Source organism: Carettochelys insculpta, chromosome 5 (assembly GCF_033958435.1).
Source record: "Carettochelys insculpta isolate YL-2023 chromosome 5, ASM3395843v1, whole genome shotgun sequence".
Classification (NCBI taxonomy): domain Eukaryota; kingdom Metazoa; phylum Chordata; order Testudines; family Carettochelyidae; genus Carettochelys; species Carettochelys insculpta.
In genome coordinates this window covers 116492092-116516150 of record NC_134141.1, presented here as the reverse complement: position 1 = coordinate 116516150, position 24059 = coordinate 116492092, and the positions used below count along the sequence as shown (strand labels likewise).

At 42.1% G+C, this 24059-nt stretch overlaps 1 protein-coding gene across 1 annotated transcript in view; it reads right to left on the bottom strand.

The window, feature by feature from the left end:
- The window catches only part of SKOR2 (SKI family transcriptional corepressor 2), a 30756-nt gene extending 7550 nt beyond the window's left edge, over positions 1-23206 (bottom strand). The window contains exons 1-6 of the mRNA XM_074994355.1: positions 21098-23206; positions 20117-20180; positions 19727-19801; positions 6415-6480; positions 5932-6030; positions 2970-3037 (exon numbers count right to left, since the gene is read on the bottom strand). Of these exons, the coding sequence (XP_074850456.1) occupies positions 2970-3037; positions 5932-6030; positions 6415-6480; positions 19727-19801; positions 20117-20180; positions 21098-23206 (2481 nt within the window). The remainder of the gene's footprint in view (positions 1-2969; positions 3038-5931; positions 6031-6414; positions 6481-19726; positions 19802-20116; positions 20181-21097) is intronic.
- Between the last annotated feature and the right edge of the window lie 853 nt (positions 23207-24059).

Sequence of the window (24059 nt, the reverse complement as noted above, 5' to 3'; positions counted from 1 at the left end):
ATGCTTAGTTTCAGTCCAGTGGTGACTTTTCCTGTCCTCAAAATGCTATTTTTGCACTTAAACTCAACCTCAACTTATTTTTAAGATTCCAAATGAACATTGGCTTAGTCACGAATGACCAGACCTGAACAGCTTTGACTTAAAACAGTGGTTCTGAATCAGGGGCACATGTAGCCTTGGGGGTACGCAGATGTCTTTCAGTGGGTACATCAACTTATCTAGATATTTGCTAGTTTTACAAGAGGCTAAAGAAAAAGCACTACCAAAGTCAGTACAAACTAAAATTTCACACAATGCCCTGTTTATACTGCTCCATATACTATACACTGAAATGTAAGTACAATATTTGTATTCCAATTGCTTTATAATTATATAGTAGAAATGAGAAAAAAAAATTTCAGTAATGGCATGCTATGGCACTTCTGTATTTTTAGGTCAGATAGAATTATCAATCGCAATTAACTCACACGATTAACTCAAAAACTGTGATTAATTGCAGCCTTTAATTGCACTGTTAAACAACAGACTACCAATTGAAGTATTTTTAAATATTCTGGATGTTTTTTCTACATTTTCAAATATATTGATTTCAACTACAACACAGAACAGAAAGTGTACAGTTCTCATATTCTATTACATTTTATTGCAAATATTTGCACAGTAAAAATGAGACAAGAAATAGTATTTTTCAATTCACCTTATAAGCACTGTAGGGCAATCTCTTTATTATAAAAGTGCAACTATAAATGTAGATTTTTTGAGTTTTTTTGGTTACACAACTGCACTCAAAAACAAAACCATGTAAACTTTAGGGTAGGGATGGGCAACCACATCTCGTGAGTGAGCCACATGAGTGGCCCTCCTTCACCTCAGCGGGCTGCAGCAGTCCGCTGCCCCCTGAGGTTCCACCATATTTCTAGGTGGCATCCAGAAACAAAGGTGGCGTGAATTACCATGACCACATTTCTAATCCTGTTCATAAAAAACTCACTAAAACAAAAAACCACAAAGCACTGAACCTTGTGATTTTTGCATTTGCTATAAATTAAGGAAACTGCCATATCTGTTTGGCTTGAGGGAGAAAAAAAATCCAGAAGAGCTACTTCTGGACAGAATTCAGATTCCTTATGACCTACCAGCATTATAGAAGTGATTCATTCATACTCTGGTTTGGAGGTGGAGCTTTTTAGCTGCCTATCAACGACCAAAGTAATGTGCTGCAAGTACATTCAGAACAAAGGGGCCCTGGGGTGGAGGCTAGTTGGGTCCTAAACTTGCAAGCATTTATACATTTGTTGAAATTTTATTGCAAGAGTGGTCCCATTGAACTGAATGGAGCTACTCAAGACTTAAAGATAAGAGCATCCGCTTTAGCATTAGCCAGACTGGGGCACTGAGCTCCAGCTATTGTTAATAAAACTATATATGAGTCTGACACATTTTCTGCCAGACATCAATGTCAGTCTTGTGGTAAATGCCGGCGTATTTAGCAAAAGCAATGAGAAGTCCTGTGGCACCTTATAAACTAACAGATCTTTGGGAGCATAAACTTTTGTGGACAAAGACCCACTTCGTCAGATGCAGGTCTTTGCCCACGAAAGCTTATGTTCCAAAAGATCTGTTGGTCTATGAGGTACAACAGGACTTCTCATTGTTTTTGCAGGTACAGACTACCACAGCTACCCCTCTGATACTTGCATTTAGCAAATTAACCTTCCAAAATATGTGTGTGGGGGCAGGAGAAAAAGGGATGGAAAATAGCAGCAGTAATCCTAAAACATGAAAATAATCTCAGATATGATCAGGTTTTCTCTGACTAGAGTTTAGGCTCCAAAATAAGTGGCTATGCTTTTGGAGATATCGAGTACCCTCAGCTTCCACTGCTCTGAAGTTACTCTGAAGTTAGCTGGAAAGCCACTCCCATAGATATCTAACAACAGATGCACAAGTTTGATCAATTTGGTCTTCAGCTTCACTTTAGTGTTCCAACACATCTTTTCGCAACTGACAGTAACCAAAGGTTGGGCAAACTCAGATACAAGGAAAACAGATTATCTACTGCAAAACTATCCAAATGACCACAGATATGTGGGAAGCCCATCTCACGCAAGTGTTGAGCAACACTAGACTGATGACCAGCTGAAGAAGCTTTGGAACTTACAAGATGAATATTGACCAAACCCCTTTATTTACGAGATACTTTTTCCTCTCTGAAATATTACAGATGGTTCTGTGATTGAAGCAACATCTAAGCAGAATTATGTATATTAAGGATGGAGCAACCTCAACTTCTCATTTGTCTCAGTTTAAATCAGAACTTTGGGGCCAAAGTTTTGAGCATTACGTACAAGGACCCAAAGTTAGATTTGCAGACACCCACACTGATAAACAACACATCTTTTCTTTTACATGAATAAGTTAAGGTTTAACAGTTACACATGCAAACATTTTGCTGTGTTTTCAAAATCTGACCCTTAACACTGTTGATCACTTTTTGCAAATGGGTGAAATTCATCCTTGTGCAAACAGACACATACATAGATTAAAACTTGGGCCTGGTGCGAACCCTTTGCAGAGGTATGAATTTTCCCAGTGTGCATCTATGCTAAGGGAGCATTGCACTGCTCGCACAATATGCAGGCATTTAATTGCTTAGTGTTTACTAGGATAGTGTAGGTAACTCCTCAGTTTCACTGAAGATGTACATCTCTGTTAGTCAACACATGGAAAATAGTTCCATTTAGTTGAACCACGCAGACATCTGCTGATTGTATCTCTAAGTAAACGTCTAGTAATTAGACTTCAAACCAGCTGAGAGAACTGCACACTCAAGCCCAGTATACAGAAGTTAATATGGACTCAGTAGTAGTACACTTGTATGGCTTAAACTTTGAGGAATATATTTATCTCTGTAAATAAGAGAGTACTGGGATGGCTCTTAACATTTCATGGTGAGAAGGACGACTTACAATTTGTAATTGCTGCACCATTTCTTCTCTGTAGGCCAGCTCCCGTTTCATCTGATCTTGAAAATTATCTGTGTGGGTTGGGGGAAAAAAGTGCAGGTGCATGAATTAAAACCATCCACTGTACCACAGAATTTGCACAAATGAAGTCAAATTGCCATTGAAGAACTTGTTAAACACAGCACAATCCTTTGATAAAAAATTACTCCCCTCCAGTGGTGGGCAGTTTTGATAGACACTTTCTATCTGGGATAGGGTACTAGGATGACAACAGAAATATTTTAGATGGATCAAGTTTTGTTTCACCAAAGAATGAGTTTTTAAATGCTAAGTTTAGGTGCTCTGTGTAGCTTACCGATGGTCCAGTCAGTGTTAATTGGACAGAAGAAATTGGACACCCCAAGTAATTCTTTCAATGGGCCAGATTCTGCAGCCACAGCTTGGCAGAACATCCACAGACTTGAATGGGAAGAGCAACATGTTGCAAAGCATCAAATTCTGCTCTCAGTTTCCCTGGTATAAATCAACTGACTGCAATGGAGAGATTCAGTGCGTGAGAACAGAATTTGGCCCACAGGCTATAGGACTGGACTTACGGCCTGTCCCTATGACAACTTAGCACGCGGCATGTTGGGGGGTGCTATAATTCATTAGCTGACTGTAGCACTCTTTGACCTATTAAGACCACTACAGAACATGTAGTGCATGGCAGCAGAGTCCACATAGTGCATGGCAGATTAGTGCTATAGTCATACTCCAACTTGCAATGTTCTAAACCATGGTATAGATAAGCCTAGGGTCTTTATAAAAGGGGCACAGTTAGCTCGTATGTTATATATGTGTGCTTTAGAAAGGTCTGGTCTTTGATTTTACTATATAAAACGGGGACTGTTTGTACAGTACATGTAAATCTGCAAACAGGTTTTACAGCCCGTGGCATCTAATGTTTATAGCATAAGTACTTTTCTATTTTAAACTAGAGTAAGATTGACCACTGCTTTGTGGTATACTGAAACCACCTATTTTTCATGCTGTTGTGCACAGATGCCACTTCCTTGGTCAGAAGGACGCATTATTTTCTTTCATTGGAATTGTATTTCATGCGGTTTAATTGCAGTGTTTATTTACATGGCAATGATGGAGTATTAATTTTACTCCAGAACAAAAGGATAAATGTGAGACCTGAATGGCAAGGTTCCAAGATGCCAGTTTTACAATCCCATGAACGTAAATGCTTTCAAGTACAAGAACTGAAGTACATGAATTGCTTTAATATCACCTAGCTCCAAACCCAGTAGCTGAATCTGTACTGCATATTATGTCATCTTTATTTTATGGCATAGTCCACATAACATCAGGGTTGTCTTTGTGTTAATTTATGAAGAAGTGCACATGTTTTTGATGTCCACACTAAAGATGGGAGACTTACTTTGCATCTCTTTGACTTTCAGTATTGCCCCAATATCATGCCTTAGGGGGGTAAAATTCTACTCTATCTACTTGAAGGTGGAAAAAATTACATTCTCCCTTTCTTTCTCTGTGATGGGTAAAGGCCTTGCTTTTTAAATGTTTGGACTCTCTGAATATCAAATCTTGTTTCATTGATTTTGTGGAAGGACTTTTTGCAGAACTAAAAAACTAGAATGGTTTACAACTGAAGAAATCAGAGTGTTTAGAGCTTTTTGCCCAAGTAATTGTCAGTGCTTTTAGGTCAGATAAGTGATAACGAAAACCAAGCATCTACTAAAAAACCTTCCTCTCCCACCTGATTAAGTTTCAGCTTTTAGGCTCTTGCAAGGTCCTGTTTCAATAATTCTCTGTCAAAGCACAGAAGCCTATGGCCAGAGGGACACAGACAAGACCTGATATGCAAGTTAAAAGCAAACAGACTGCAAACAAAAATGCAAACAAGTGTGCAGGCCTTCCTTAACCATTATGAAGAACCAAAAAAAGGCACAAAGTTTTGTTTTTCTTTTCAGGCCTTCTTCATCACCGAGCCTGGTGCCATCGCTCTTCAGTGGGACTAATGGCAGCAGACAATTGCATGTTCGAATACCTGCATGTGACATGCCAAACGCACAGTGGGCCATAGAAGGGAGGAGCTAGACTGAAGTGCCGAGCACTGTGCTGCCTGGCATTACAAGCAGCAGAGTGGCCTATTTTGTCATCCAGTCTGTCCCTGGCCAATGCAGGATTTTTCTTTGCAGCATATTTTCCAGTGTTTCATTCAGTCTATTCTGAAAGGCCTCAAGCAATTGGTCTTTCAACATACTCAAGGGGAGACAAATACCACCACGTTTTTATGATGTTCCTCGCCATCCTGTGTTCATATGGCATAAGTCATCGCCTCTTAATGGCCCAGATCCACTGCAATAGCTAAGGAACACACAAGGAACACCTCAGGATGGAAAAGTGCAGCCGTAGCTGTTGTGTGGCCTAAATTTAGGCTGGGCCAGTTCCCTGAGCATAATATGGAACAGCCTGAAGGCCACTAGCTACAAAAGCCTCAGGGGGGTTTATGCAACAGATGTGCATTCCAGGGCAGAGCAAAGCCCCAGCCATTCCCTCTTGGCCAGCTGCAGAGAAAACAGGTATGGGATAAGCCCTGATATGCTGTAGAATCCCCCGGCATGGGGTATGGCTAGCTATACTGACTTTATGGTCAGACTAAGGGAGTGGGGGCAGGTCTCGGGGGACCCCTAATGTTTTTAACAGATAGAGGAAATTTACCAAAGCCACTGTGACAAAAATCTTGTTTATGCTTGTCCAAAATATACAACACTTCAAGTCTGTGCCTAAAGGGCCTGATCTACTGCCCTTGGTAGAATTTCCATTTACTGTAGTGGGGTCAGCTCAAGTGTCTAATGACATACACCCCTGTAACAGCATTTCCATGCTTTTATAAGCAGATAATAAACAATAACAACATTCTACAAACAGTGAAAAACACAGAAACATGTCTTACTGAATACTGGGAAAGAAGCGTTTCCTTTTAACACTTGGAATTCCTGTTCTAATCTCCTCCGTAAATCTATTTGTTCAAACAAAACCTTCTGAAGTTCTTCTAACAAAAGAGAAAAGAAGAGCTGTTTTACTTATGTGTATAAATAACTCAAGAGAACTGCTATGTGCAGCAATTCATTATTATAAAAAAAAATATTGTAGTAGTTTAAAAAAAAAGGCATCACATAGACCTAGGATAGATTTTGTGCAGAAATCCATGAATATAAATCAATGTAATATATTATTTTAAAGTATTGTATTACAGTGTCATGTATTGATTGATACATATGCATTAATCTCAATTATATCCACCCAAAGGTCCATATATTATTCATATGTTACTTGTCAAGCTTAAAATATGGCACTGAACAAAAAATACTTCCCTATTATCCTTCTATTCTATTAAAACAAAAAGCACTTTAATAACATCAAAGCTGTTTTTCACCTTTCCCCATGTTTTCTACATCCTTCTTCAGTGAATGAGGTGAATTGGTTTCTTGTGTGTGTTCACCTTAAGGAAGGAAAGGAAAAGTTATCGATTTATATATGTTGCTCTTATTGGACATTGTTCTTACATCCTTTTTGAAAGTCTGGACAGAAGGTTTCAGCATTCAGACCTCACTTCTGCAGTGTAAGGCTAACCACCATTGATGTTAAAGGGAGTTCTACCTTTGCAAAAGCTGCAGAATTGGTTCCATATCAAAGTCACCAGAATTCCGAAGGTATATCTTCTATTATCTCGAGTGCTAACTTGCATTCTCTGCTTAGATGTCCAAGGCTTTAGAAATGGTCAGCACAAAATGTCATGGCTTTCAAATCCTTTTTATAAATAGAACGTTTCACGTATACAAGCTCCTAATTTCATGTGGTAACTACTTGGCATGCACATTCCTCAAAGCAGGTGCATAGGAAAGTTAAGTGACAGTGCTCCTTCCCAAACCTAGCGGGGCAGGGTGTGGGTCAGACAGATCTGCAGACTACACTGCTGCTAAGCTTTAAGGTCAGGAGACATGATAATTGGAAGGGGAAATAAGAGCGAAAGTAACATTCAAATCTTGCTGTCCTTCCTCCATGATATATCAAAGTCCCAAACCTTCCTCTGTCTCCCTTGACAGCTAAAGAAATTGCATCCATGCCTGAAATATATCACCTCCCTCTTTTCTAGCTTCACAGATATCCTCTTCACTCCTCCCCTGCTCTTCCAAGATGTAATCACTAACAATAACTTCCTCCCCAGGTATGCCCATATCAACCCAACTATATATGGTTCCTCTCAGTCTTCTCTTTTCCAAACTAGACAAACCTAGTTCTTTCAGTCTTGCCTCTCAGGTCATGTTTGCTATACAAAGACTGAGAAGGGACATAACAGCTTGGAAGTACATAAAAGGGTGTTACAAGGAGAAGGGATAAAAATTATTCTCTTTAACCTCTGAGGGTAGGACAAGAAGCAATGGGCTTAAATTGCAGCATGGGAGGTTTAGGTTGGACATTAGGGGAAAACTTCCTTTCAGAGTTATTAAACACTGGGATAAATTGCCTTGGGAGGTTGTAGATATCTCCAATGATGGAGATTACAACAGAACATCTATGAGGGAAGATATAACCATCTCCCCCATTTTTGTTGCTCTTCTTTGGACCTTCTGCATTCTCTCCACAATCTTTTCTGAAATGCAAAACCCAGAGCTGGACACAGCTGAGGCCTAAGTGGCACAGAGTAGAGCAGAAAAAATTACTTCTTGTGTCTTGCTTATAAAACTCATGTTAATGCATCCCAGAATGTTGGGGGGCGGGAAGGGGGGAGAAGGTTGCAAGTGTCACACTGTTGACTCATATTTAACCTGTGGTCTACTATGTCCCCTAGATTCCTTTCTACAATACTCCTTCCTAGACAGTCACTTTCCATTTTTTATGGGCGAAGCAGATTGTTCTTTCCTAAGAAATCCTCTTGAGGACTTACTTATTGTATGATGCCTACATAAAAGTAACCCAATAGACAGGCAGTATATTATTTTGATTTATTTTGCCTATCACAAAGGAGTGTCCACTTCCCGGCTCTAAATGGCTAGAAACAGTCCAATTCTACAGACAAAACTCTTTTTCAAGCAGCCTCTTTGCTTGCATGAGGACTCCAACAGTAGGTCTCAATTTACAGTGAAGCCTGGACCAATCTGAGCAGAGACAGTACGTTTGAAGCATACTGGATAATTGGCCTTTGGCAATTAACTTGTATAAATAAGAATCCCTTTGTTTTGTTTTCTTATAAAATCTTTTTGTTTTTAAAAGTGATTAATTTAGGAATCAGCATTAAGAATGGTTTCATTTAATAAATTAAAAATAAATATGGGAAAACTACAGATTGAATACTCTTTCTGGAATTAAAAGACAAGAGTGTGAAAGTAGCACTAAGTTTAAGGTATGTGCGGGGGAGCACATGCTCCCCTGTCAATGCTAATTACTGGGTATCAGATTACACACTTCAGAACAGGGACAGAACTTGTGCAAAGGGGCCTAGTACATTCTGGGAGTCAGCACACACTCATCTATTCAGGAAAAAGAAACATCTCTATTTACAGCACTGTCACTGGCTTAGGAGCATATCTGCCATTCCTTTCTGTAGTATTGATATTTAACTCTTTGCAAGCACTGCATGGGTCATATTCTTCACGACTGCAGTCTGAAGAACTCACTTTGACTTTAATACCAGCTCCAAAAGTAGAGATCTTCAAGGACTGTGGATGTGGGAGTTAGACACCTAAGCACATCTGAAAATCCCATTAGGTGCTTCTCCACATTTTCAGATGCCTAACTACCTCTACAAATCTGGCCCTGCAGAACCTCACTGAAAGTCAACGTGATTTAGGCTCCTAAGCCTTCAAGACATTTTTGAAAAAGGAGCTCAGGTTCATTCTGACTCTAATTTCTATTATTCTCCATGGATTTACATCTGATTAATATACTCCCACAGGTTTGTGCAAAATGGCCAACCTTTTCCTAAGAAGAGTGGAATTTTTTTAAAAGCACCTAAGACACTTAGGAGAAATTCTTACTGAGTTGTGGTTGACCTCAATGGACTGGCACCTACCTGACCCAGGAGTAAATGTATCGTTAATGTCAACTTTGATTCCATGGGATATTTGCCCCAGGTAATTTTGAAAATCCCACCCATATTCTCTTAAGTATGGATTTAAGAACTTAACTTCAGGGTTCTATTTTTGAAACTCTGGACCCAGGCTTATTACTGTAGCACCTAAGGCCACAATCCTACAATGAGTCTTCCTAAAGGAATCCAATTTTATGGTTCTGGGTTCTAATAAATAAAACATGCTGTATTTATTATCTGGAACAAGGCTCCTAATGCTTACCCATTTGAAATCTGTGATAAAGCCATATGGTTCAAACAACTTCCCGGAACCTAGTCTCTTTAAAATATTACACTTATGCTGAATAGCATAACTTTAAACCTTTAAAATGTCTCAGGCTTCTTTTATACACATGTTTTAATATTCTGTGCGAAGACAAATAGACCAGGGCTTAAATTATAAGCAGAAAGCTAGTTACACAACTAGGCAGGAGGCTAGATGATACAGTGACATTCACATCTGCCTCCCTCAGTCCCCCAAAGTGAAATCTAGTTTAGATCATACTGTAAATGAAAGAATTTTGATGTTCCACACTTAGAACCTAATTTGCCCACATTATAAAAAAATAAGGTTTAACTGACCATATCTTCTTAACAGAGATCTAGAACTGAATGGCAGATTGCAGAGCAGAGTGTCAGGGTATGTTTACAAAGCACATTACTAAATGTGGCTGACTCTAAGCGATACATTCAGATTTTGCAGGACTCCATTACAATAAATTGAAAAGCAGGGATAAACACAGGGTCAAATTCTGGCTGCCTGTACACTTACAGATGCCATTAAAACACTGCACAAGGCAGGGGAGAAGGGGATGATCTGATTCTGTCTCCCTTAAAATACCAAGATCCTGATCTAGAGAACCAATATTACAGAAGACATGAAGAAGCACAGTCAAAGTTGACATCTTCAATATGCCAGTGGGAATCTCCCCTCCAGATTCCTGCCCAGGATAAAAAAGATCCCAGAATTTCAAACTCATGGGTTTTTGTTCCTGGGGTTTTGTTCTTTTTGGTTTTGTTTTAAAGAAAGCAACACTGAGCCCAGTACTTGGTGGGTTGGGAAATTGGGAGTTTAGCCTGGCCTGCATAAATGGAGTGGAAGTATGATTAATATAACTCATAAGCTGGTTGCCCTGAAAATCTTAGCACATTTTCCTCAGATCTAGAAGAACAGATAACAGTGGCATTTCAGATGCTACTATGTGATAATCATTTGAAACTATGACCTGCTAATAAATAATCCTGTTGTTGATACCACTCTTATGCAACAGAGATTGGTGGCCCATTGTGCAAAGCACAATGACAGTCCCTGCCTTGAACAGCTTGGAATCTACACAAAGGGTGGGGGGGGACAGAAGCATTGCCTTCCATACAGAAATAGGAAACTGAGGCAAAGAGCATCTAAGTGCCCAAGAACACACAGGAAGCCTGTGGCATGGCCAGGTAATTCCAAATCCAATCTCACAACCAGATGTCTATCTTGCTTCTGTTTTTAACACACAATGCATCTCAGTGATTTCATGTGCTCCCAGTACTAATGGTTTCAATGCAGCAAAACCTTTCAAGATGCCTGACCCACATAATATAAATGCAGGTATTATTTCTACCTTCTTGCTTGTTGTGTTCCCATAGTCTGTTTTTGCTCCTTTGTATCAAAATTAATCAGTTTCTCCTTTTTGTGTATGTTAAAATTTGCTAAATTTTATGTGGTTATTTGAATTCAAAGAAAAACTTTTAAACCCTTCCTAAGACTGAAAAAAATAATGCAAGTCTCACATAGTGGACTAGATTCAGATTTCCGTTACACCTACAAAAATTATAAGTAACTCCACTTCAATCAACGGAGTGCTATACAGAGATTCTCAAACTTTTATATTGTTGACCCCTTTCACACAGCAAGGGCGACACCCATTTTAAACTAAACACATTTTTTTTCTATTTATTGTACATGATGGAAGTGAAGTGGGGTTTGGGGATGGAGGCAGACAGTTCACAACCCTCATGTAATAACCCTGCAGCCCCCTGTTCTTGAGCAACCCACAGTTTAAAAACCCCCGCACTAGATTAACTTGGATATTACAGCTCAGCATGGACAAATTATTTTCCGGTGGAAGTTTTGGTCATATGGAATGACTGGACTGACAGTATTTGTAAGGAATTTACAGTCCAAATTCTGCTCTCAGTTATACCACTGCAATTCCAGAAAAAATCCATGGAAATCAAAGTCATTTTGGTGCAACTTTTGGACATGGAGAAGTTAGGAATTTTCTGGACTATGCATTTTGAGTATAGTTCTAGGTGCATAAATATCGCTTCTTGTAGTTGTCTCCTGATTTTTTTATTAATTTTTTCTACAATGTGGTTATTTCATATAGAGAGTAATCAAAATTAAAATGCAAACTTTTTGGCGTAAGAAACTATTATGTTCTAGAAAGATTGGACTTCCCCCCCCTTGAATTTTCGTAACTCTTAGAGATTTGAGTCAGAAAACACAAAAGAAATTATTTTAAAAATATAAGAAAGAACAAACCACGCTCCAATTGAAAATAGCAGCAGATCTACTATTGTTTATGACTGAAACAAAATGGGAAACCAACATTTTGGAAGACATTAGTTTGTTTTAAACAGACCAATTCTGCACACACCTGGGCACACAGTAGTACCAATGAAGTCAGGTGAAGAAAGTTAATAATTTGCTTATATAATTTGCCAAAAGAATCTTCAGAAAAGGCTATTCTTAAAAATATGAGTTGTACAGCACTAAACTCACTACACAGTTGCCAACTATTTAAAAAAATCTTGAATATTGCTGTGTAATTAGGAATGTGTTCATATGATTAACTAATTTTAAAGTAAAACTGAAATGTCCCCTCTTACATATATTTAGGAGATTTACCAGGAAACATTTACTGTTCACTTCCAGAAATCAATGCACATTTAAAACCAGTATGCATGAAAATCTTATTAATACATATGAAACATATTGTATATCTATCTACCTTTCATATCTATGTGATCTTCTACATTTATTATACAAGCTCATTTATCTCTATATATTTATATAGATTTAGTTACTGTGGGGTCAGCATTTCCATTATACACTGAGTTTATATAATAGGATTTTTCTTTCTGGGGTGATGTGAAATACACACGATTCCTCTATCTAGAAAAAAAAAATATTGAACCAAAGTAAAATGAATAAAAATTTAAAAATCAGGCTCCTAAAACACTTCTCAAAATAAGAGACCATACAAATTGGATGATTATATTTTTTCAGGTGGGGGGGAAGTTGTATGCTTGCGTAACTTGGAATTAATAGCGGGCTTTTTAAATTACTGACTTTTTCTTAAAAGTAAAACAGAATTGTTGACAGAATTGGTTATTTTGTTACATAAATATTAATTGAGAGAGTGAAAGATTAGTTATAAAAATTAGGGAATACAGCAGACTTGTGACATGAGTGGATACAAGTTACATTATGTATCTACACTGTTGTTCTACAAGTTACAGCCATGACTTGTTTTCTTAACAAGTCCACCTCATTGAGCCTGTCTTTCCTCAGAATTCAGGTGGTTTTAACTGTCATTCTGAGGAAAATACTGCCGTAGTATGATGTCTGATCCACAGGTATAATTGGTAAATATAGTCCTTCGAGCTTTTCATCCTCCACAGCCACAGAAGCTGTGCCCTTTTTCCAAGCAAGATTAAGTACACTGTACTACCCCATTTTCAAACAAAATGACAGATCAGCATCTGATTCTTGGGAAAGCTCAACAAGCAAGCACAGAAGCGGGACAGTGCTCGGGAAAGGCCTTCCCCAGTTGCTTGGTTAAACTTTAAAAGGTTAGTGTAACATTGGTAGCTCTCTGTGACTGCAAGCCGCATAGCAGACTGGAGGAAGAGCCACATGGCATAGTGAGTAACTCCTGCCACCTCCACAAGGGGGGAGGGATAGCTCAGTGGTTTGCATGTTGGCTTGCTAAACTTTGGCCTGTGAGTTCAATCCTTGTGGAGACTAATTAAAGCAGATAGATGTCAGGGAGGGTGCTTGGTCCTGCCAAGAGGGCAGGAGGCTGGACTAGATGACCTCCAGAGGTCCCTTCCAGTTCTAGGTGTGTGTGTAAGTAGAGAGGCTTCCTATGAGGAAGAGAAAGGCATTTTTGTAGCTCTTCAACCCTTACCCTTGCAGGTGTCTGGGGGTGGGATGGGAGGAGGAAAAGATTTAAAGGTGACCTGAAAAGGATCTTTTCTTTAATAATTGAGCTTGACTTGTGTGGGCATCTATGTACAAAGAGGACCTGAACCTTTTAAAAAGGGGCTCCCCCCACACTCTTGTTTTTTAACTTAAAAAAAATAATCTAGGAATGTTAAGTCTGGTCTCCCCTGTTTCCCATTGGTACCTTCTGGGAGGGAATGGCAAAGGTGCACTGCTTAAAGGAAAGGGAGGACATGCTGAATATTTAATGAACCTCTTTTCTCTTTAGTGTGAATTAAAAGACAAATATGTTTCAAAACACTAAAACTTCCCTTCGCCCCACTCCCCGCCAGAAATGTAACCAATATAAGGAAAAATCCCCTCTCCTTTTTATAGTACCGCTATCACTATGCAAGGCCTTCAAATAAACTTGTGTCTATTTCAACTAAAGGTGAGTTTTAAAGCCAAATTAGTTAAACAGGTGAAAACCCTTGTGTAGACACTTACTATATACTTAGAAGGGCCTATTTTGGTTTTGCTTAATCCTCTAAAAAAGCAGATTAAAACCCTGTCTAGACTACAGAAAATATAACGCCATAGCTCTAGGGCTGTAGCTTTGCTGGTGTAACCTTGTGAAGTTGATGGAGACTATCATGATGGATGGGGTTGTCTCACCACTGTAAGAACTCCACCTCTCCGAGTTATGGAAACAGTCTCCCACTGAACTAGCTGTGTCTACACAGAGGGCTTGGGCGGCATAACTACGCTGCTCTGGACAATATGTTTTTTATACCCCAAATACCAGGGCTTTTAAGTTTTAAGCGTAGACCGGGCCTAAGATGAACTGAAACAGACCACTGTTACATGGAAATAAGAGCATCTACAGAGGGTGTAAGAAGGGCAGGGTCAGCTGCTGCATCTTTGCACAAAATAAACTGGTTTAGACTCTACTGATTGTGTATCCACCCTGCTCCACCAACTCCTGTACGTGCCCGTGCAAAAGGGCTATTCACAGTATCCTTTGTACTTGAGACCTGCTCCTCAGGACCTGAGAGAAGCAGAGGTCTCCCTTCCCTGAGGTCTGTGTGTGACTGGGATCAGCTAGCCCATTTCCTCTCTCTCCACCTTTCCTTCCTGTCTCTAACTTTTGGGGTTGGTAGGCTGTTTACCTCACGCAGCCTGCCAGTCTGATCATGTAATCACCTCACTCAACTTTCTCCAGGGAGCAAAGTGGTGTCCAAATGATAAGCATGCAGCTCACTTGTTCACTCCCTGCACTCTTAGGCTACATCTAGACTGTCACATTTGCATATATTTTGCTGCCAGTTCTGTAGGGAGAAGCTTTTTCTGACATTTGGCCGGTCCACACAGAGCCAAGTGTCAGAACGTCCCTCCTTCCCCCATTGAGACATTCCTTCTGTCTTGTGGAATGAGGTGTACATGAATGTTAACAGAATGCTCCCAACCAGCAGATCTCTTTCGAGAGATCTGCAGTCTGGATGCACACTACTGACAAAACTTCTGTTGGCAGCAGTTTTGTCCGCAGAAGCCTGCAGTCTAGACATAGTGTTACAGAGGGCATGAGCCAAATAACTACATCAGATTTTAAGCACACAGGCAAACAGATGCAAGTTTGTGTGCAGACAAGGCCTTGGCTCATGCGAAGTCAGAAATTCATTAGCACTCCAATCAGCAGAGTAGCAAAGAACTGAATTTCCAATTTAAAGAAACCATGAAATTAAAAAGGAAAAAGAAAAGAAAAGAAAAGAAAAAGCATCTATACTTCAGAGCATCTTCCCTTGCAATAAACAAACAAAAATGGACACAAAGCCCCAAGATTTCCCCCCACTTTGTATGTCACTTAAGTGCTTTTCACTTCTGTAAAGCCATAATCCATCAGAGGCTTTCCAAATGCTCGTAACCAATGGCTAAATGTCAAAACAAAAAAGCAGTCAAGTAGCTCTTTAAAGACTAACAAAACAAGGTATTATTACGTGAGCTTTTGTGGGACAGACCCACTTCTTCAGACCATAGTCTGTTCTGGTATGGCTATGGTCTGAAGAAGTGGGTCTGTCCCACAAAAGCTCACCTAATAATAAATTGTTTTGTTAGTCTTTAAAGTGCTACTTGACTGCTTTTTTGTTGTGATAGTATATAGACTAGCATGGCTTTCTCCCCATTACTAATGACTAAATATGTTTCACATTGCCCCTGCTATACAGATGGGGACAGTTATTTCAGGAATACTAAGGGTTGGTCTACACTGAAGAGTTATATTGGCATAAGTATGTCTCTATGGGGTGTAAAAAATCCACCCGACTGATGTAGTTAAGCCAAACAAAGTCCCCATGTAAACAGCACTAGGTTGAAGGTAGAATTCTATGTCAGCAAGAGAACTCTGCTGCTGTCTTATTTCAAGTGTAGACAAACCTGCAGGTAAGCCAGTCGAACCCCTAGTGTTGTCCGCCTCTCAGGGATGTGGATTTTCAATACCAAAGGGAGAGCCTCTCCCATCGCAATAGCGTCAACGCTGAAGCCCTACACCTGTGCTCCTGCAACGTTTTAAATTTAGCTATATCCTAACTGATTTGGCCACAGTGTCACAGCCAAACTGTGTTGGGACCAGGAAAATAATCCATATTTCCTGACTCAGTCCTGCACTTTACCCCCTTAACCATTCTTTCTTTTCTCACAAGGCTCCCTGGACCTCAGTGCTTCCAGGCAATTTATTCGTAAGCCTGGTCAGCTGGAGTCATGCTCCCCTATCCATGGCTGTGCAAGGCAATTGTTGCCTGAGGGCTGTAGTTACTACTGCAGTCTAGTCCCTGCCTCTGCATCTCACCCCTGTCTGGAACTGTCTATTGTCTTATTTTAAAGACTTCAGCAGCAGGCTGATTCTCCCTCTTGGATAGTTCAGCCTGTCATGAAGTCAGCATCCACAGCCTGTCAAAATGCATATGTCTCAGAGGCCATTGATACTTTATGCTGGATACAGACCTATGTACAGAAACAACAGACTGCAGGGATGGAGCCACCAGTATCTACTAGATAAATAAATATGCATTTTAAAAAGAGAGAGAGATTTTTAACTGGCAGACTACAAAACCTCTAAAGAAACCATTCTGTTGCTTTGACATATATATAAGAAAAATCCCTGAAAAAAATCCTGTTGAAGCAGGCATTTACTTCAGACACTTGAACCCCTTCTAAAGGAGGCATGTCACATTTTGATTTTAATAAGTATGCAAATCAGGATTCAAGGAAAATCATAAAGCACACATGTAAGCACCATCTGAAATTAGGACACACAAAAATAGGTCTCTCAAAAGCTAAAAGCTTAAATATTAATTTGCCTTTTAAAAAAGGAACAACCTTAACAGGACTCAGTTGTACTTCTGTGCAGATAAAGTCTATTCTATAATTTTTGTTTAATGTTTAAAACAAAGGCATGGATTTTAAAAAATCTGTAGGACTACAGAGCGTGTGGGGAATGTAGAATGTACTACCAAAACCAAATCTACAAGAAACATTATTAGGTCCTCAAGAATCATGAGATTAAAAAAAAAGTTTTGATCTGAAGCCAAAAGAAAGAATAAATAGGGACATATTTTCATTTGCCTTTTCATATTTGAGCCCTTCTTAAGATATATTTTCAAGCTTTACTCTGCAAGCACAAGGGCAAGAAATTTACTTTCTTAATGGAAGCTGAGATTCTTCATGCAACCACAGGATTCCAGGAGCTGGGCTTACCAAGCACCAAATATTTATAATATCAAGAAACTTGGCAACACAGCTCTGAGTCTGGTAAAAATTTGAAGAGAAAGAAGCCAGTTATTTCAAACTGTAGGCCACAATCAGTTCTGTAAACACAGATCCATTTGCTTACATAAAGTCCCACTGAACAATTTTGCAGGATCAGGTCCCAAATGTGGAATTTTGTCTTTTCCCTTCCCCATGACAGAATTCTGACTTCTCTGTTTTTTGTCACCAGCTTGTGTGAAAATGTTAACATTATTTAAATTTGGGGCCAGGTTCTGAAGCCACTGGGGCCTAATTATGCAAATAAAGGCACAGGGTTGGGCCCATAATTTGTTGCATTTAACATACATCATGTTAGTTTGTATTCTTCGTTACTCTGGTACAAATCTGCAGTAGTTTCATGGAGTTCAATTGAGTTACTCTAGATTTACAGAAAACGAAAACAGGATTGGCTCATTGAGCATAACTTCGATTTTTTTCTGAAGGCATTGCCAAAATCTGAAGCAGTCTGAAAACTTTCCCTGGGGAAATACACGTTTCCGTAAAAATATGTAGTATTTGTAGTGGAACACAAATTTTGGTGTAGGAATTTTGGCCTTTCTAGTTTCTGCTCTGTACGCTAAAGGAAGGTCAGAGTGGTAAATTATCTGGCTTTCCCAAAGAACTGGACCAGTTATGTAAGTCAGTCGCAGGTAGCTTTTGAAATAGCCATGGGAATTTGAATAATTTAGAACTCTTTCCTGGACACTGCTTGATTGAAAAGAAGAAAGAATTTTCACTCTTTGTTGACTGTACAGTTCAGACTGCTTTCAGTCTCAATCTATTTCAGCCTTGCAGACAGTCCTGATTAATTTGCATGCTTGATTAGGTGCATGCATGTGCAACACCCAAACTGTGTTTCTCTAATATGGAAGATATGGAGCTACTTTACAGCTAGTTTTATGAGATTGAATTGTTAACTATAATCTGAACATAAGCCAAAATATTTCTAATCTATTTCTTCCATATTTGAAAGCTGCCATTTTAAGTTTTAATTGCTTTTTATATAAAGTCAATTGAAGACTTAGAAATTTCTGAGAAGTCGTTTGACAACACTGAATCCAACAGAATGACATTTTAAATATATTATAAATACCTTGACTTTGTGCTCGATTATTAGGGTTCAATCCTGCCAACATTTCCTATCATACATAGTCCCACAGAAAATAATGGGACTGTGTGTGGTAAGATAGCACAGCTCCTAGCTCTTGGATATTTTTGAGTTCTGTGACAGCAGTTGTTCCTCTCCCAGTCCCAACTCTTTTAACCAAAATGTTGCCTTTCATTTCTCAGTATCTTTATAACTCTTAAAAGATTTCAAATATCCAATGTTCTGTACATTGTGAACTAAAATGTGCATCTATAAAGATAGGACTATCACAGTATAGCAGTATTAGTGAATGCAAAGCATTCAGATGTTTGCACAAAAGACTGCAAAATAAATAGCTAAGTAAAAATAACCATGTTACAATAATTTGTTTAAAAATTGGCATAGATCATATCACTCAGAAAAGTGAAAATTAACTTAAAAAATGGCCACAGTGAGGAATACATACGTGTCCTATGTTCTTACTAATTCATTCAAGATTACTTCTTACTATCTTGGAAGTATAATCAATGGAGAATATTTTTAGGAACCCAAACTAACCAGGTGACATTTATTCACTGACCCACAATACAATATCGATCTCTTCATCATTCATATAATCTAAAATACCATTGCTTTCCTTTCCCCCCTTCGCATAATACATCTGTGGTGCTTTTTATTGTTGTTAAAACAATCTTTCAAATGCAATAAATTTACAAACACAGTAAATTCAGAAATGTTTCTGATCTTTTCCAATTGTTCTCTGCTATTATATAAGATTTCTTTGAGATCCTATTTTCTTCATTTCCACTCCTTGTACAACTCTCTCTCCCCACCCCTTCCCGCTTGCTCTCTCTGTCTCATTTGACAGGCAAATTTGCAGACATTGCCTGAGGATAACAACCTCGTTTGACAGTCAATTAACCGTGAATAGTCAAAGCCAAGGCAGTTTGCATTACATAAATGGAAAATTAGATTCCTTTCTCCCAAGAAACAAAACCCTCTCCTTAAGACACTGCAATAGACAACTTAGTATCAAAACTTCTAATCACGTCTTTCCCAAACCCCTTGGAGACATTTAGCAATCAGTAAAAGGTGGTTTCATTTAATTTGTATAATGTAATTTTTGTAAATGTATTATACATTTTGTGTAGAGATCATTATCATGGAGATAATATAAATGTTGGCATAGATGTCATAAAACACCTTTAATGTCTTTCTGACAGATATTAAAAGCAATAAGCTGTGATCCTTTTTAATGGAAGGTTTCAAAGAGAACATTTCAATTATTGTCATTTTATGTTTTTCCAGACTGTTTCATTGTGTAACCTGATATATTTCTGCAAATTTCTGCTGAAATATGCCCAGCAATTAATAATCTTATTGCTATTAAAGTCATTGTTTTCCCCTTATTAGCATTTTTCTTAGTTATATCTATTTGGAATTTTTTTTATCTTTACTCTTGCACTAAATATTCAGACATTTGATTATGAATTTAAGTTTCTGTCTGCTTATCCTCTACATTTTTCTGAGCCTACCTGCTATATCTCGCCAGAAGTCTCCTCCTGATGGCTCTGAGTCTGTGATGAAAAAATTATGCTCTTTGTTCTTATCTAAAATTAAAACAAATGCAACATTTAAAATGCTTTTAGCAGCAGGAAATAGCATACCCAAGACAATAGCAGACTCCAACAAAAATAGATATCTAATATTCAAACACATACTCATGTGTTTTGGATGTGAATGAATGTATTGTTAAATTGCCATCATAGAGACTATTAGAATGTTTTTTTTTCTTAATTGAAATCATGGAAGTGATTTATTTTTGTTTAAGTCATGTGATAGAGATACAATCCACAACACTGCGGTTTATTAAGCCTTTTGGCAGCGAGATCGATTTTAGAACAAGAAAATATATTTATCCTTACCTGAAAAGTTGCTGTCTTCTTCTGTAGCCAATATTACTTGGTTACCTTCCTTGGTTTTCTGATTCTACAAGAATTAAAAAAAAAAAACACCGAACACACAAAATCAATACTTAGAGACAATCATATGCAGATAGATAACACAAATCCCAAGCTGGCAGGAAAAGGGCATCAACAGAAGTGACTATTGTGGAATTCCCCTAGATATCTTTGATTATTGCCTCTTTGAAAATTGTATATGTCTTGTACATGTCCTATACGTTACAGGTCCTAGATACAACTTCTACTTTGAGCATGTGATTTTTTGTTTTGTTCTGTTTTTTGTTTTCTTTTTTTTTGGGGGGGAGGGGGGAGAAGGGAAAGGACAGGTGATAGAGATTGGAAGTGTGCAGTTCTTCCTTGAGCTAATTTGCCATCAGTAGCTTTAGTAGGATGGGCGCCATCAGAAAATATGCTCTGCTCTGTTCTGCACTGAAAAGAACATACCTTAAGGAGCCATTCTGTACTGGCAGGGAGTAAGACAAGATGACCTAATGCCTTCTACACCTCTTGACTCCTCCTACTAACATTTAAACACAGAATGAAGCCCCAAACCTCCCCTATTTTCTACTCTGATTTATGCCTACATTGTTCTGTATTTTTAAAACACAACTAAGGCCTTCCAGTGAACCTTTTGTAGGAAACAAAATTGTCCTTCTGGGAAGGGTGTAACATTTAGATTAGACACCTCACTCTTGCCTCTATGCAGGAGAACAATTTCTCCCCTTTATAAACCCAAATGTACGGTGAGGAAGAGAAATAACTCTCCAAATTTGGTCTGAAATCAAGAACAATTGGGCCCATTTGTATGAACCACACTGAATATTTTATTTCTGTGGGGAATGCCAGCGATCCATCTTCCTTTATGCATATGGAACCGATTCAGCCTAAAGGTGCATTTCAATAATAATAATTAGCTTGAAGGAGCCTAAAGGGGATATTTACATCTTTGTAGGAGGGCTGCTCCTCCAGTGATGGATGGTGCATTGGGCTGCTGCTGCTGCTGCTGCTGCTGCTGCTACTCCCCCCTTTCAGGGGGCCAGGGGGAGGAGGATGCAGCTCTGCACTGGTGTCCCCGAGTTTCTCCTCTTGCTGCTGCTGCCGGGAGGAGCTGCTGGGGAAGAGGCCAACAGCAGCAGCCCGGTCCCGGCTGCCTCCTCCTTTCTCCGTCAGCCCCCTGCTCTGGAGGTACCGGCTGCTCCCACCTAGGCCGTCCAACCTTTCGTCCCCTTCCTCCTCCTCCTCCGGCGGCTTGTGCCCCTCCACGTCCACCTCCTGCTCTTCCTCCTCGTCCTCCTCCTCCTCTTCCTCGCTGCTGTCCTCGCTGGGGTAGCTGCAGCTGGTGCCGCCGGGGGAGAGCAGGCGGTGAGGGGGCTGGGGCGGCGGGGGGCGCTCGCAGCCCGGCTCCTCCTGCAGCAGCAGCGGCGGCGGGGAGGCCGGCTGCGGGGGGCCGCCGCTGGCCCCGTGCAGCTTGGCCAGGCTCTCCGAGTCCTCCTTGCCCCCCACCGGCCGGAAGGCGCTGGAGTGGTGGTAGCCGCCGGCCCCCTTGCGGCCCGCCGGCCCCTCCAGCAGGTGTGGGGGGCGAGCCGGCCCCGGGCCCCGGCCCCCGCCGCCCGCTTCCGCCGCGGGGGAAGCGGCGTCCCCGCCGCCAGGGGGCGCGTCGAAGAGCGGGTCCCTGGCGCCGCCGGCAGGGGGAGCGGCCGCGGCCGGGGGCGTGCCCAGCCCGGCGGCCGCCGCCTCGCCGCTCGGCTCCGCCAGGTCCAGGAAGGCCTGGCGCAGCAGGCCGGGGCTGTCGCCCAGGGAGCAGCCGAGGGCGCTGGGCGGCTGCGGCGGCGGCGGCTGCAGGTAGGTGGGCACGGGCAGGCCGGCGGGGGCGCGGGGCGGCCAGAACATGCAGAAGGGCGGGTAGAAGGCGGCCTCCTTGCGGCCGGGCCAGAAGAGGCCCGAGAGGCCGCCGGCCGCCTTGTGCGCCTCGCCCGCGCCGCCCTCCTCCTTCTTGTGGCACAGGCCGAAGGCGGCGGCGGCGGCCGGGAAGCCGTAGGGGTGCGGGAAGAGGCCGCCGCAGCCGGGCAGCTTGTGCAGCACGCCGCCGAAGGCGCCCTTGCTGGGCACCGGGATCAGCGGGTAGCTCCGCGGGCCCTTCCCGCCGCCGCCGCCCTCCAGCTCCTCCTCCTCCTCGAAGCGCGACCGCTTCTGCTGCAGCTCGGGCGGCGCCCCCAGCAGGTGCGGGCTCAGCAGCCCGCCGCCCACTACGGCGGCCGCCGCCTTGACCGAGCCCAGCGGGTGGCACTGGGCGGCCGCCGCGGCGCCGGGCTGGGGCGGGGCGGGCGGCAGGGCGCGCTTCCGGCTGCCGCCGTTGAACATGGCCTTGACGTCCTCCCAGGCGAAGACCAGCTCGTCCTGGGGGCTCTTGTCCGTCAGCTTGAGGTGGCGGCGCCAGGAGTTGAAGTTGGCGGCGTCGGGCTGCGTGTACTTGGCCTCGGGCGTGCGGTGCGAGTGGAAGATGAACTTGTTGGGCGAGAAGTACATGCTGCAGTAGCTGCACTTGATGCACTTGGCGCGGGAGCTGTTGTAGCGGGCGGGGATGAAGCTGCCCCGGCAGCCCCAGGCGCACTCGTGCGACACGTCGAAGGCGAAGTTGTCCGGCAGCTTGGGCGGCCGGTTCTCGCCCAGGAAGGACTTGCAGAGCCGCTCCGCCTCGCGCTTGGTGATCATGCCGCAGCGGCGGGAGGAGATGGGCATGGCCCCGGCGCGCCGCAGGATCTCCAGCTGCACCGGGGTGCACTGCACGCACGTGATGCCCAGCGCCACGCGCCGGTTGTGGATCTCGTTGTAGCTGAAGTTCTTGAGCAGGGTGTTGGAGATCTGCGCCAGGCACAGCCGCTCCTGGCCGTCGATCACCAAGGACACGATGGGGATCCCGTACAGAATCACCTGGCCCACTTGGTTCGGCTTCATGCCGGCGCGCGGCTGGCTCATGGAGTCCGGGGCGTAGGTGTTGGAGGGGGAGGACAGCAGGATGTCCGTGGGTCCCGGCAGGGGGCTGCTGGCCATCTCGTCAGCGCTCGGCCTCTGGCGTCTTCCGGGGGCCCGCTGGAAGAGAAAAGAACACGGGTCTGGATGGGGTCCTGGAGGGAGGAGAGGCCAAGATCCCTCCGGGCAGCCTCCTGTACGAGGGAACTGCACCGCGGCCCAACCCACAACCCCACCGAGGTGCCGCTTGTGCTAGGGCTGAGGCCACGCTTGGGTCTATTGACCAGCGAATCGGCCGGAGGAAAGTTAACCCTTTTGTGAGAGCCGGGGAGGCAGCAAGGTCCCCAGACCCGGCAGCCTCATCATGCTCACTTATCTCACTCCAGCAAGCGCTGCAAGCCGACAGAGGTGACAGCAAAAAACGGGAGCAGGCAAGTAACGTCTCTTACTGGCCCAACTTTTGTGATAGAGATTACCTCCCTCCCCTGGTTTCTCTCCTACCCTGAGGCTAGCAGGGCTTCCCCACCGGCTCTAGGAATGGAGGTGTAGCCCCCTTAGTCTGTTCAGCAAAAAGAAGACTCCTTCCTTTTACACCTTAACATTGCATTCTGCGTTCCTACTGTGCCCAGAACAGATACAGCCTCCACTGGGAGACCTGAATGGCAAAGAATCCTAAAAAACACATTCAGCACCCCTCGCTTGTCCTGAGAACCGGCTTTGTCACCAAATTGAATCGAAAGTTTACATCATTTTCTAAAATGTAACGACATCCGCATCACCTATCTGTCTGGTATGTTTGCCTTGGAAAACACTGTCCTCGATCGCTAAAAAGGAAACACTGGCAAGCTCCTAGCAGAAAACGGAAACGGTATGGTTAATTTCGGAGTAGCCAAGGTTCAGCTATGTTGTCTACTGTTTGATCAACGGGATGAAT